At 53.9% G+C, this 14929-nt stretch overlaps 1 protein-coding gene across 1 annotated transcript; it reads left to right on the forward strand.

The window, feature by feature from the left end:
* The first annotated feature begins 3710 nt into the window (after positions 1 to 3710).
* Nat16 (N-acetyltransferase 16 (putative)) lies at positions 3711 to 11788 on the forward strand. Its single transcript, XM_053743327.1, is given in 9 exon segments — positions 3711 to 3946; positions 5813 to 5924; positions 7436 to 7504; positions 7896 to 8029; positions 8097 to 8197; positions 8905 to 9222; positions 9845 to 10046; positions 10049 to 10240; positions 10243 to 11788. Coding segments are annotated over 7 exon segments (1116 nt in total). The 5' UTR covers positions 3711 to 3946; positions 5813 to 5924; positions 7436 to 7463; the 3' UTR covers positions 10371 to 11788.
* The last annotated feature ends 3141 nt before the right edge of the window (positions 11789 to 14929 follow it).

Genomic DNA, 14929 nt, shown 5'->3' on the forward strand with positions numbered 1-14929 from the left:
AAAGAACAAGCTGCAAGGCATCCCGCTTGAGAATTACAGCTCCAGTTGGCTAGATGATGGTTCCTACCATTAACTGAATCTCCATGCCAGAGACGCTTCACATACGTATCTGATTCAGTCCTTACTGGAAGTCAGGGGCTCCGTCCTCGTTACAGCTGAGGAAGCTGCATCATGACTCACCGGCCAATGTGTGGCATCTGTGTACAGCCTGCCTTCTGGGATGATCTGGATGATTCCTTTAAGCGCTATAATTCTGAGTAAGGCTCCTAGTCACTCGCCAGCTCTGTCTTTGGGCCAGTTATTTAACCCTTTAAACTTCGGTCTCCTTTGTTATCTGCAAAATCAAATGTTTGTGAAGATTGTAAGGAAATGAACTATCAAGCTCAGTTCCTGTAAAGCGGCCTGGTCTTTTATTTTGTTCCTCTTTCTAAGTACAGATGTGGTGAAGAGAGCTGAAGACAGACCGGAAGACAGTCAAGATTTGACTCCTGGGGGTGGGAATTGCCCAGCTAGAGGAGGGGTCGCTGGATGAAGAGAGCTGAGGGAGAGACACAGGCTCAGCTTACTTCTCACAGTGGGAGAGTGGCAGGAGAACCAAAAATCTGGAGAAGGAAACTCTGGTCCCCAGAATCTCAGGATGCAGGGATCTTCAGGAGCCTGGGGATGCAGATTCATGGTGGCCAATGCAGGGTCAAGTTGGGGGGTGAAGAGGACATTTAGCAGGCCAAATTGAAGTGACGGGGCTGGGGCTGGGGAGCGGCTTAGTGATAGCATGCTCACCCAGCAGGCATGAGGCCCTGGGTTTGATGATCCTCAGCAGGGGGCTTGGGAAGAAAGAAGGGGAGAGAGAAAGAGAAGGGGAGTAGGAGGACTGGGATCCCCTTTACCATCCACTGATGATAGAGCATATCTGGTCCAGAAAGGGGACAAACAATTGGCTCTCCCAACAAAAGACTGAAATAAACCAGCACCAAGGGTAAAAATCCAACATGCAGGACCTGAAGGTAAGTGTGCAAAGAGCATTTACAAAATTTGGAGGAGCTAAAGGACACCTCCGGAATCCACAGTACCAATACTCACTTTATGGTTTCAAAGAACTTTCCCATAGCTTGTCTCATGGGACCTCTAATGGGTGAGAAAGCAGTGAGATCTGGACTTGCAGTCAGAGGACCTGATGGTGCCCCTTACCAGCTTTGGGATCATGGTAGTCAGATTTCCATTACTGTAACAAAATACCCAAGATAAACTACTTAAAAAGAGGAAAGGTTGGGCTGGGGATATAGCTCAGTTAGTAGAGTGCTTGCCTTGCATGCACAAGGCCCTGGTTTCAATCCCCAGCACTACAAAAAAAAAAAAAAAAAAAAAAAAAAAAAAAAAGGAGGAGGAAAGGTTTATTTTTGGCTCACAGTTTCAAAGGTTTCCATTTGTGGTTGCTTGGCCCTGTTGCTTTGGGTCTGTGGCAGCACAGGGATGACTTGGCAGGAGCATGTGGTAGAGAAGATCTGCTCCCTTGGGCTGGGGTTGTGGCTCAGAGGTGAAACACTTGCCTGGCACATTTGAGGCGCTGAGTTTGAGTCTCAGCATCGCATATAAATAAATGAATAAAATAAAGGTCTATCAACAACTGAAAAAATTTAAAAAAAAAAAAAGAGAGAGAAGATCTGCTTTCTTCATGGTGACTGGGAGCAAAGAAAGAGAGGAAGAAAACAGGGTCCCAATATCCCCTTCGAGGGCATGCCCCTAATGGCATAACTTCTTGCCACTAAGCCCCACCTTCTAAAGTTTCTACCATCTTCCAGTAGCATCCCAGGCTGGAGACCAAGCACTGACTCTGGGGGACTTTTCAGATGGAAACGATGGAAGGCATTTGACCCAAGTTGCCGAACCTCTCAGAATTTACTTTCCTCTGTAAAGTGTCTAAATAATCACACCTACCCTCATCGCCCATCCCATGCTCAACCTTGGCTGGTATCAAAGTTCAGGGCACTTTGCTGCATCCTCTGGACACTTAAGGATGCTGAACACCACTGGTTTTCTCTGGCTGGTGGGGGCATCCAGGTTAAAGTCATCTTTTAACTCTCCACCACCCCACCATCCTCCAGGGGCGATCTGGATGGGAGGATGTTACCCTAGAAGTCTCAGAATGGAGATGGAACCAGTTGATTGGCTCAGTGAGTAGTCTGGGACTTGTGGTGCCATCTTGCTTCTGAGTGGTTGGGACATAAGGAGAAATTGGAACTTTGGAAAACTTTCAATTCTGATTGGTTGTGGGGACTGGAAATGGGTGAGTGTTACACCAATCCGGGTGGCCAAAGGTGAGGCTCCTGGTGAAAGGGGTGGGATTCGAGTATGATTGACCTCCCTCTGGTCACTAGTATCTTTTTTTCCTGGAAATTTAACTTTTGTAAGAGTTTTCTGCAAGGGTGCACCTTGCAGCATTAACTTATAGTTTTGTGGCATGCCAAGTGTTAGCAGTTCAGAAATCAGAAATGGGGAAGTTCTAAAAAAAAAAAAAAAAAAAAAAAAAAGTTGAATGACTTATCTGTTACTTTTGGGCCCATGCAGGCTGCAATCCCACTCCCTGATCCTCAGGCCTTTAGCCCTGGGTGTGGCTGTGTGTGCTTCTAGGATCATGAGTCTCCACCTTATCACATTAGCGCAGCCAGTGGGCATCCATTTGCCAGGTTATGAAGACAGCCCCTCACAAAGTGCAAAAAGGGAATGAGACAGGTAAGCCATAAACCTGGGTGGGAAGAGGGAGTGGAGTGTGAGAGTTGGGCAGTGCAGGGGGACCTCCAGCAGGCTTCAGGACCAGCAACATCCCCCACGTCCCCTGACCACTTCACACTTATGAGGGTCTTGCCCACCATTGTCCTGGCTCCATCTAGGGTGGACCTACAGGTATGCTGATCTCACTTTGTAGGTAACCTAGGGAGCCCCTCAACTGTTAAGAGCTGGGGTCCCTAGGTTACCCAGGTTGCACTAGCTCGTGGACACACAGGTCCATGCTTCGTTTTCCCTCCTGCCCTTCTTTTCACACACACAGGGTAGCAGGGGTGTGTGCCACTTGGGCTAGTGCACGTGCTGTGCCTGGAAGTCTTCTGGTACTGCCCCGAGGGGGCCTGCGGCCTGAGCCAGGGAGAGAGGTGGACCAGGGCCCTGTGCACCCAGGGGGACAGGGCTGCTCTCTACCCGCATCCTCGCAGTGCTGGGAGGATCCAGAAGTAGGCCCTGCTCAGCTGGGATCAGTCTCTCCACTTCTGCCTCTTCGGGTCCCTTGTTTCCGGTCTTTTCAGCGTCTTCCGAATCCCTCTGCGGCCTTTCTTACTTACTAGCTGTTGGTGTTGGAGAGAGGACTCGGAGGATTCTGTAGAGGGTGGCCCCTGGTGGAGCGCGACTTCGGGGCTGTTGGGGACTCCTGGACCCACAATAGAGATGCTGTGGGGCGGGGTGATCACTAAGCCAGAAACCAACTCTCCTCCAAAACCCAAGACACCCCCACGCTCCCTGCCCGGCTCCCCAGGCGGGACAGGAGGCGGGATCTGCGGGACACTCTTCCCAGCCACCCCTCAGCGCCGGCTGCCGCGGCCACGCTGCCCTGGTTTCTCTGCCCCGCCAGTCCCCGGCCGGACTGGAGTCCGCTCCAGATCCGTCCCAGGTTTCCCCCGCGTCGCTGGGATCTCCGCCCCTCGGAGCTGCCGCCGGGGCCGCGGGCGCAGCTGAGCGTCGCCCCGGGAGACGCGCGCGCCACGCGAACCCCGACCCGCTGTCAGGCGCTGAGCGGCGCCTCAGACCCCACGTCTGCATTCGAAGTCCGAGTCGGGACCCGATGGCGCGGCCCAGTACCGGCGCATCCTCCTCTCTCGGCTCTCGGGGTTCCCAGGGGCCCCGACTCCGCACCGCGGGTCACCTGCGCTTCGCAGCCCCGCGTCTCGGGCTCCCGCAGGTAGGGGCGCCGCTGCGCCGGGGCAGGGGGCTGGCGTGCTCCGGGACCGCTGAATAGGGCCAGCAGAAGGCCACCGCCCTCCAGTGGACAAAGCGACCGCGCCCCCTACGGCCCAACCCCCGCGTCCGGTGACCTAGAAAACTAGAGGAAGACTTCGCCTCGGGTGTCCAAGGCGCTGTCCTCCACCGCCATCTCGCTCCCACCTGTCCTTAGGGTCCGATGCCAGGGGGACCCCTGCCAAGTAGACAGCCGCCCTGGGAATCCCGCTCCCGCCTGCTCCGCCTGGAGTTCTCACGCCGGGAAAGGGGAGGAGGGCGCACCCTCACCCGAGCAGACTCTCCCCGACAGCCCCCTCCGCCCCGATGGCGGCCCTCCGGGACAGACCCCCGCTCCGCCTCGCTGGGCCCTCTTCCCGGTCCCCTGCCTCTGCCCCCGGGGCTCCTCAGCCCGCCCCGCTTCATCCTGTCCCCCCTCTCCGTTTTCAGTGTGTTCTCTTCCAACCTCCTCTGACTTTATCCTCCCCTGACTCATGCCCTCCCTCACGGACACCCCGGGAAGAAGTGGGTGTGTCACGATTTCTATTTATGGTCCCCCTGGGAAGGAGGTGCCCTGCTAAGAATTTTTTTCCCCCTGACCGGGAGTCAGGAGGTGTCACGACTGATTCCCAGGGGGTGCCTCCTCCAGCTCCCTCTCTGGTCCCCTCCAGCCCTGCATCTCTCGAGTCTGCCTTTGTCTCCTTTCTGTCTCCTTCCCGTCCCTTTGGCTCCCATCTTCAGGCTCTTTGTGTGGACTCCTTCTTTGTCTCCGCCTTGCACATCTTTCCTCCCTTCCCTCTGTCACCTTCCTCCCCCAGTTCTGAGAAGCCATCAGCCTCAAGGGCACCAATATTTCAGGTGTGTGGGGTGCTGGTGGAAGTGGGGTGGAGGGGGGCTTCCAGCATGCCCAGCGCTGACTCCATCATCCACTGCCCTGGAGCGATCATTTACATTTATGAGATTAAAAGAATGCCCCCAAGGATGTGGGGATGAGGAAGGATGCCTCCCTACCTGGAGCTTGGCCCAGGACTGCCCTGAACTACATTTCCCACAGTGCCCTGGAGGCATGGGCTTGCCTCTGCCTCTACCTCTGCCTGGACACCTTAAGGAAGTTAGTTCCAAAGTGCCAGGTTAGAGGGTGTTGTGCTGGGGGTTGGGAAGAGTAGGGAGCAAGATTTATGGGACCAGCCAGCAGGGGCTGTGCACACTTATAATCCCAATGACTGAGGAGGCTGAGGCAGGAGGGTTGCAAGTTCAAAGCCAGCCTTGTCAACTCAGGGAGACCCTGTCTCAACATAAAATATTTTTAAAAAGGTTGAGGATGTGGCTCAGTGGTTAAGTGCTCCTGGGTTCGATTCCTGGTATTAAAAAAAAAAAAAAAGATTTATGAGTTTAGCACACAGTTTGGCTTCTGGAAACTCTGACCTACCTTGCTCTCAGTATTCACCTCCCCTAGGGTTTAGGGACCTTGGAACCTTTGTTTATGTCCCCCACAAGGGAACAAGGGTAGAGGGAGGGCCTGGAAAGATGAGGGATGTCCCGGAAAGTTCTTCCTTCTTTCCTGTGACTCCAGGAACTCCCCCGCTCACTTCTCGCTCCCTCACCCCCATCCCACACAGCCCAATCTGAGATGTAGAACAGTCATTTACAGGGGGCTCTTCCCCCTCTTGAGTCTCTCCATCCTGAAATCAAGGGAGGGAATGGAGGCTAATGTCTTGAATTAGGCAATGTCTTGATGGGTTTCAGGTACAGGTTGCTCAAACTTTGCCCCATTGTGGACAGTGGAGTATTCCTGGAGTCACCACTGAACCAGCAGCTTGTACTTCCCCAGGACCCAAGAATGGCTAGCTCAGGTTGTCTGAAGATGCAAATGGAATCCAAGAGTTAACCTGCACATCTCCAGGACCCAGGTCCCCAGAGTCTGGGGCTTAGATTGGTCCCAGGTATGTAGTTCTGTGTGTTGGTATAGAGATTGCTGGCAATGGGTAGGGGAGTGAGCGTCCCCCCCACCCCCTGCCCCGCAATCCCATCTCTGGTTCTAGGTCAGTTTAGACCACCTGGGACCTCTGACTCCCAGTATTTCCTCTCCCCATGCTTCTGGCTAGCTTTCACGACCCAGATACACCAAAAAGAGGTCTCCTCTGCTGGCCTAGGAGTCTAGAAAATGTAACTTTTAGTCTGGTTCTGCCCAAGCCAAGGCACCTTGGGCAAGCCTTGGTTTCCTTACTAAGGAAAGGAAAGGGTGTAACCTCCTGGTCACTAATGGCCCTTCAGACACTCTAACACCTCTGAACCTGGATCCCCCTCCCTCTGATGATGCTGGCCTGATGCTAGGGAGAGCCTTAAGCACTGAAATCAGATTAGAAAGAACTGGAAAAGAAAAAGGGACACAGAGCGCTCCTTTTGAAGCTCTGTGTGAACAGCAAATGTTTGCATCAGCTGTATTTAGGGCATAGAAACCTAAAACCACCCCCCAAATACCCCTTAGTTCCCCAAACATGGGTCACTTTTTGTTTGTCTGTTTGTTTTAGTATTAAAGATTGAACCAAGGGGCCCTTTACCACTGAGCTACATCCCCAGTCCTTTCTAATTTTTATTTTGAGAAAGAGCCTCCCTAAGTTGCAGAGGATCTTGCCAAATTGCTGAAGACGGCCTTGAACTTGCCATCCTTCTGCCTCAGCCTCCCAGTTTGCTGGGGTTACAGGCAACATGAGCCACTACCCTTGGCTATGCTTTGTTTTTAAAAATCTGGCCAAGCCATTATTATCCCCAACAGAGTAGCTGGTCTGTGTCCGCTGGTAGGTTGGTTAATGGAGCTTTAATTTAGGTTATATGAGAGAGTGTTATAATTGGCTGAAAGTGAGAGGAGGGAGGATTGGATTGGTTGATTTGGAGGAGACAGGTCTGGAATTAGGAGTCATCCAGACTTGGGTAGGGGTGCTTTCTCTTTGGCTCTGTCTCCAGGAAGGGAAAATAGAAGAGAGTGTTGGATCCATGGGGCGTTGATCCAACCCCAAAAGAAGGACTTTGAGGAATGGCAAAGGCAAACAAATTCCTGAGTAGGAAATGGTGCAAGAGATTTTAAAAAGAGCAGAGACAGAAGGGGAGGGCCTCTGCCTTTCTGTCCTTGGAGGGGAAGTGACTGGGCAGAGGGGCATGTGTGATCATGGTGGACGTTTGGTTTGCTGGACCTACAGGGCCTATTTCAAAATCACCACTGAGCCCTGGAGCGCAGCCAAAGTCACACTATGGGGAGGCAGAATAATTTCAAACAAGAGAAGGTAAAGGGGGTTTGACTGGCCCAGGAGAAAAGGCATGACTTATTCTAACGCGGCTGTCCATCTGCACACTCCTGTTGCTTGTGTTTGCGTGTGTATGTCAGGGGGTTGGGGTGGTAGATTGGAGCAGTAATATGGAGGAGCTCTGGGGTCTACATCCTCCTCCTTTTGCCCAGGTGACACGATGGCAGTGCGAGGAAAGGGATGTTAAATCTTCTGCTCTTCCCTGGGGAATCCTCTCACAGGTAGGAATTTTTCCTGTTGTCTTTGCAGAGGTCTTGAAGAGGAGGTGGGCCCTCCAATTTTTTGCTCCTCCAAGAGCCTCTTCTCTTTTGTCCAGGTCTCTCTAGGAGCTGACTGGATATGGAGGGGATCTGGGGCTAGTCTCTGGGGAACTCGCTAGGGGCTCCTGAGTTTATGACTGTGGAGGATATCTGGTAGGAGTGGAGCAGGTATAACTGGGATATCTGGGAGCTGGTGGGAGGAGGAAAGGATTTGAAAGCCCTCCATGACCAGGGTCAGTATGGGGAACAGAAAAGAGAGTATGTGTGTAGGAAGGGGTTATTGGGACTGTTTTGTAGGGAATCAGATATGGAAACAGGGGCCTCTGATCCTGTACTGGATTTTCTTCTGCAGGGTAATGAAGCAGGAAGCCAGCTGTGCCGCAGCCGCCTTAGAGGTCCCTAAACCAGAAAAGAAGCTCCAGATGTGAAGATGAGCTTCAAAGTCCAGCCACAGGAGACCCAGGCCAACTCCAGATCCAGATCAGGGCTTGAGGCTGAGACCAAGCCTCCAAGGGCTGATCCAGGGCCTGAAACCCAGGCCAAGTCTTGGGAGCCAAGCCCAGAATCAGATTAGGACCTGAGGCAGAGACTGATCGGTTGAACTAAGTGGTGGCTACAGAAGGGGAGTTTGAGGAGGTGCTGGCCCTCTCGGGGGCATCTACGGAGCCTGAACTACCTCCCGGGTCCAGTCCACACAGCTGGCCCCAGGATCCCAGGATCCGTCTTGCCCAGTGGTGCTAGCCAGGCGAGATGGAGGCGTGGTGAGAGGGAGGGGGCGGAGCCTAGGCGAAAAGGGGTGAAGTCAGGTTTGGGGGTTTGGATCCTAGGCCAGCTTTTCCCCGTCCCTCGTCCGTTTACTGAGAAAATATAGCCTGTTTTGGGACCAAGGTACAGGACATGCGGATCTAGGGGCTAGGTCAGTGGGGTGTGGTCAGTAGGGTGAGGTGTGGATAAACTAAGGAACCAAAGGGATCAGTGATAGCTTCGGAGTTTGAGGATCCCTTTGAGACTTTCTGGGGACAGGAACACAAAAAAAGGGGAACAAACAAGAGGAAGTAGCCTACAGGTGAAAGCACTAGACTGGGACCAGGACCTTTGAATAGATGGAAGTCTAGATCTGCCTGGAAGCGGAGCGCAGGATGAACTGAGCTGGGGCTATGGGCGGGGCTAAGAGCAAGCAGGGTTCGCGCTAAGGGGCGTGACAAGCTCCTGGGGGTGGAGCCAAGAAAAGAGGGCGTGGCTAGCAGTCAGGGACATTGTGCAAGCTGTGCTAAAGCTTGGCAAGCGGTGGAACAGCCCCCGATTGTTCTGCCTAAATGCTGAGGAGAGGTCCCTGGGCTGCCCGCGTCTGGGCTGCCTAGGCACTTGGGCGAGGCCGAAGGAGAACTGTGTGCGAGCCCTGGAGCGAGAGGCCTGGCAGGGGCAGAGGGAAGAGGGGACATCCTCTCGGCCTGGGTCCGCCGATCGCACTGGAGTCTTTGAACATGATCGATACCCGGAAAACCCTGCTAGTGGAGGGGCTGCGCTTGGCGCCCTGGGAGCGCGGCGAGGGTGTGTCCCTGCTCCTGCAGCGCTTCTGCGCGTAGCTGGTCAAAGGACAGCATCCGGGGGTCGGGGTGACACGACTTACCGACTAGGCCCCCCGGGAGCTGACCGAGTACCGAGTAATCATCAAGCAGGTGAGAAGGACCGGGGAGCGCGACGGCCGGGCCTTCCCTGGGGCACCTGGGCGTGCGTCTCCAGGCCCAGCCCACCACCGGTTTTCTTTTGTTCTGGGTTTTACTGAGTGGAGCGGCTGTTAGCCTTGTCCCAGTCCTTACCCAGAGGAAGTCAGCCCCCTACTCCCAGCCCCAAGCCGTTAGTCCTTACTTCCCGACTTCCGTGACCCTGCCTCCCCTACATTGATCCTGACAGTCTTTAGGGACCCAAACATCCCAGTTGGAGCCCTTTCCCTCTCTCTCGGCCTCTCCCACTTTACTTATTGATTCTCTTCCCTCGGTTTCACCCCCTCGGATATCCAAAGACCCACAGCCCAGGTCTCAGGGCTGCTCCATATTGATCCCGCCTCTCGTTGGGGATCCAGGTATTCAGAGCCATTACCTCTGGCTCATCCCTACTGTCTGCCGGGACCCAGGCTTTAACGAACCTCACTCTGCCTGGTGCTTTCAATTCCGACCTCCCGAAGGGCCCCGCTGGAAGTCGGTGGGTTTGAGTGTGGAGTGAAGATGCGGAGGAGCCTGACTCTCCAGCGACCCCCCGCCCGCCCTGCGTCCGCCACGCGCTCACTCGTGCCCCGCGCAGGGCATCTTTTTGGTTCGGTTCAACGCGTTGGCGCTGCTGGCAGGGCTGGGCGCGCCGCTGGCTGCTCTGCAGACCTCTGGCAACTTCTCGCCACTGCTCCCGGAGGCCGTGTCCAAGTCAGGCAGCGAAGTGGCACGTCTTCTGCTGTGGTCCTCCGTGCAGCGCGACGTGCTTCCGGGAGGGATCCTCGTCCAGGACCTCCAGTCCTGCACCTACTGGCAGCCAAAGGCCTGGAGTGGCGCTTGCTCACGCTGTGCACCAACCCCTTCCCTATCCCGCAAGGCGGCGACCGCGCGTGGAGCTCCCACAACATCGACTGCTTCAGCAGCGACATTGGGCAGGTGCAGAGCCAGCTGCTCTGGCACCTGCAGCGCCAGATCCCACGTCTCGCCGTCCTCAAGTCATGTGCCAACTCTTCCTAGAGCCCCAGCTGTGATCACAGCTGGCTGATTTCTGCCAGACCGGCCTAGGGCTTGAGCTGGTCAAGGGTTATACTGAACCGTACCTGCGGGAGGCCCACATCTGAGGCCTCTCTCCCTATAGTGGAGCAAAGAAGCACTTAGTCCTTCCTCAAATCCCCAGCCAGCCCCGTGCCTACCATTGCCAAGCTCGGCCCCCCTCAGAAGATGGCTGGGGCCCCTACCTTTAGTGTACATAGGTCCTTCCTTCCCTATTCTCAACTCTGCCATCCTCCAGCACCCCCATGCCCTTTCCCACTCTGGACCTAAGCCTCTGAGGATGGGGGAGCCCCTTCGCCATATTACCCACTCTTCTCTTCCAAGAAGTGATCGCTTCAAAGCCCTGTCCATCTTCCTGTCATTCCAGACTTCTCTCTTCTGTCCCCTTCAGATGGAATCCACAGAAATGTGTGTGATGCCCAGGTTCCAGGGGGAACACAGTCAACCAATCCATATTATCTCTCTTCCTCTTGCCCCTTCTGAAGCTTCAGAACTGACCCAGGTGCCCCTTCTCACTGACCCCTCAGTCTTCTCTGCCTCTAGATCAGTGTCCTCTGCCTGCTTCTGTCACCCCCATTTTCTTCCCTCCTGGACGGTCCTGACACTTAGCTCCTAAGTACCAGTTTTTCTACCCCTCCCCCCTTTCTCTGTTCCTTTCCCCATTGCCAGAGACAGATGTTGTAAATAAAATATATTTATAATTATCCCCCATTTGGGATCCTGTTTACTCATGATGATGCACTTTCCTGAACTTGTCACCCTGGCTGGGTTTTGCTCCAAATTGGCATGATATTATTTCTCGAGGGTCCTTTCCTAAGGCCCCTAACTAACCAGGGGTTCCAGCTGGAAACTGGTGCAATGAAACCTGGCATAGGGGCTGTCCCTCAGCCTGGCATAGGGACTGTCTCCTGGTTACAACCAGTCTGCTTTCTAGGAGGTCTGGAACTCTCACCTCCCTGTACTTCTGCACACTGTTCCTCTGGATCGTGTAAGTTTTTTGGAATTTGAGAGTCTTCTATTTAAATGCTGTAGTAACCACTGCCTTTGTACAGTGCCGTCTCCTAACTGGATTCTGAGCCAAAGTCAGAAGGAGAAAACAGACTCAGAAAGATCCCAGTGACTTCTTTGAAGTCCCTCTCAGTAGCTGGGAGCCCAGCAGGGCCTAGAACCCAGGTGTGACAAGACCAGAGCATGCCAGAACATTGTTGTGTGTGTTGGTGTTAGCTTTGGACTTCTTGTTGGACAGTGGACAGTTGCTAGGGAAGTGTCGATCCAGCTCAGGGTTTGCTGGGGATGGAATTCAAGACGTGGGCAGAGGAGGGCGCCAGTGGGTGGGAAAAGGTGGGCCAAGGGAACAGCGACTGTTTGACTATTCACAGTTCCAGCTTTGTGGCTAGCTGCTCTGCCTTGGCTGCCTCCTGTGCCTGATCATGTTGCCACCTCCCTTGCCATTTCCACCATGGCTGTATGACAATAAAATGGACCTTTTGCCCACCCTTGTGTGTGCTTCCCTTCTTCTTAGTGGGGAGGGATGAGACATATTATCTTCCCCCCTTCCCCAGCAGCCTGTATTAGAGAGGATCTCTAAGCCCCGTGGCAATGGGGCTAATGACTTCCTGAGGGGGGGGGGGAGCTGGGGAGGGCTGCTGGCCATTGTGTGCCCCCACCTCCACCAACCGGAGGAAAGAAGCGGCTGCTGAGAACCCAGGCGGGAAGCAACGCGGCGCCCGGACTAAGCCCAGGCTTGGCTTTCCCTTGGACCTGGAAGTCGCCTGCTATCCAAATTCTGTGGGATCGTCTCCCAAGTTCACCCTGGCATCCAGGAACAAGCCTCTCTCAACACCAAAATCCAGGCGCCTAACTCCCAGCTCTCGACTGGCTTTCCAGATTTCTGGGTGGGCAACGCGTGGTGGGGGGAGGAGGTGGAAGGAGCCTGGGTACCGCCCCCACTCCCCCGGGAGCGGAGCTCCAGAGCGGCGGAGACTGCGATCCCGAAAAGTGACACACGGGGGCGCCAGGACGAGTGCGGACGCGGGCGAGGCATCGCAAGGTGGTTTCCGTCCGTGTGAGTGTGTCCATGGGCGTCTTTGTGTGTCTGCGTTTCTGTACCTATGTATACAAGTCAGGGGGTGTCTGGGTGGATGCATTCGGGGCAACATACCTGTTGTACCCCAGAAACAGGTACCCCGGGTGGCTTTTTGATATAGATAATGCTTGATATGTTACTATGTACGTGTAGACGGGGAGGCAGGCGACTTGTGTATATTGTCGCGTGTGTACGGTGCAGACCGTGTGTCCCTGAAAATGCGTCTTTGATTTTTGAAGTCGCATTTCTTGAGGGTTCTGACCCCGCTCCTGCCACTCTGTAAAAGAAATGAGGGCTCTCAATTGCCCTGGACAAACCTTCAGCATAAGTCTGAGTGACTGTGCTGGGCTAGGTGTGACATTGTGTTTGTTAAGTGGGTGTGTCTCAGAATCTTAGTGTAACTCTGTATGACACTGTTGTGTGTGTGACAGGTGGATTTTGGAAGGGGCTAGATCAGGTTTATGGATGTGCACAAATTTCTTGTTACTTTGTGGATATCACCTTTGTGGTGTTTGTGTGTGTGTGTGTGTGTGTGTGTGTGCGTGTGTGTCCCTTTCTCATTCTCTCCAGGAGTTGTCTCTCTGTGTCTCTCCCATCTCTGTCTCTCTCTCTTTTTCCTTTCCTTGGTGACTCATCTCTGCGGCTTTGCCCTCCCCCGGTTTGCAGGGTCTCCCCTCCCCCACTCAGGAGTGGGTGGGGGTCTGAGGGAATGGGACCCTGGGATTAAAAATGAGAGTAAGCATCCCCTTCCCATTGCTCATCATTCCAGACCCTCCAGTGGCCCCCAGCCCTCTCCCCTGCCCCTTCCCAGGACTTCCCACCCCTGGAGTGGCTAGGGAGTAGGGCAATAATGTATGTATTCTAAATGGAGCCATTTTCAGGGGGTCTTCAGCACCTTCTTTCAGTTCAAAGTGGAGACCCCTGCCCTCTCCTAAGTGCCCCCTCCCTGCCTGTCCCCCCATATGGCTGACGCAATGAAAGGCTGCAGAGGTGAGTCACCGGTGGGGGAGGGGGAGGGGAAGAAGGGGACGATGAACTGCGGGGGCCCTGAGCCCCTGCCCTTTCTTTCTCTCCCGGCTTTTTCAGGGAAAAGACTCCATGTTCTGCCCCTCGCCCCTGGTTTTCCAAACCTACAGCTTTGGATCACTACTTTGATGAACCCCATCTTCTCCTTCTACCCTCCTGGAGAGTATGGGAGAATCAGAAACAAAGATAAAGAGAGATGGATTCATACAAACAACTCAGAGCAAACACCAGGCAACCCCTCCAGGTCCCCATCTCAGCTCTGCCATTTCTAGCTTTCTCTTCATTTCTTTCTTTCCTACCATCTTCCTCCTCTCCCTGATCCCAGAACCTATCCCCAATTCAGATCTCTTCCAGAAGTCCCTAGAGGCAGTAGGTTATGAAGGGCACAGCTCATCCCCTGAAGGTGCAGATGTATGTGAATGAGCTGACGCAGGTAGGAAACCTGGAGGAGAGAGGGAGACCCACTGTCCAGAGAGCACATTCAAGAGTCAGATTATGGATTCACCAAGTCTATCGACTTTGGTGCCCCACGTTTCCACATTGCCTCCTCCACACCTTTCCCCATGACAGCTGAGGCTCTGAGATATAGATGTCTGAGAAGGTTCCCTGGGAGCAAGTGGAGGCATGGAGGGGTGGGGGTTGGGCAAAATGGAGGAATGGGGAATGCTCTGAAAACCAGGGGCAAGGACCCACAACTTGGGGGCTCCAGATAAATAACTTTTCTGAAGCTTTATTGCATAGAGGTCGAAAAATGAATAGGGGGAGGGGCAAGAAAGATGAAGGTACTTGGAAGTCCATGCAATCAACAACATATACCAATAGGCATGGAAGAACCCAGATAAATGCACAAAGATACACATACATACATACACGTTCTTGGGCACCACCAAGCCAGGCACACTTTTCAGACACCAACAGGTGCCCAGAACTGGGTGCAAAGACTCCAAGTTGCACAGGTGTACAGACATTCCAAGGAGATCAGATCGCACACCGACCCCTGGAAACAGGCAGAAACAGTCGCCCAGGTTGGAAGAGAAGATCCCCTATTTAAATTGGAAAACTACCAGGACCATCCACTCTCAATCTGATGAAATACACAATTTGTTCCCCTCATGCCCTTTCTTTTTCTTCCCCACGACGGGGCTTCTTAATTTTTGTACATATGTACAGAAAGAACTGGAGGAGGGTGGGCAGTGATCTGAGAAGAGGCACAGTGGGGGCCCTGACACACATGTGCGTGCACACACACACACACACACGTCTGTGCAAACGCACAAACCCAGGAGTATATAGAATGTGTCTAGGTGCCTGTCTCCCCTCTTCCTGAGTTTGAATCCTTTTTCCCATCACTCAGACCCCTTGGCTCCCTCCCCCACATGTCTGAGACATCTCTCTGATTCATTCAAGGTAATGTGACCCCCTCCCCACACCACTGCTCCTGTAATGCCAGTCTGAGAAGACGGTGAGGGGTATGAGGGGGAGCCCGAGGGGCAGGGGAGGCCCTGGAGAGTAGTG

This window comes from Sciurus carolinensis, chromosome 18, assembly GCF_902686445.1.
Source record: "Sciurus carolinensis chromosome 18, mSciCar1.2, whole genome shotgun sequence".
Lineage (NCBI taxonomy): Eukaryota > Metazoa > Chordata > Mammalia > Rodentia > Sciuridae > Sciurus > Sciurus carolinensis.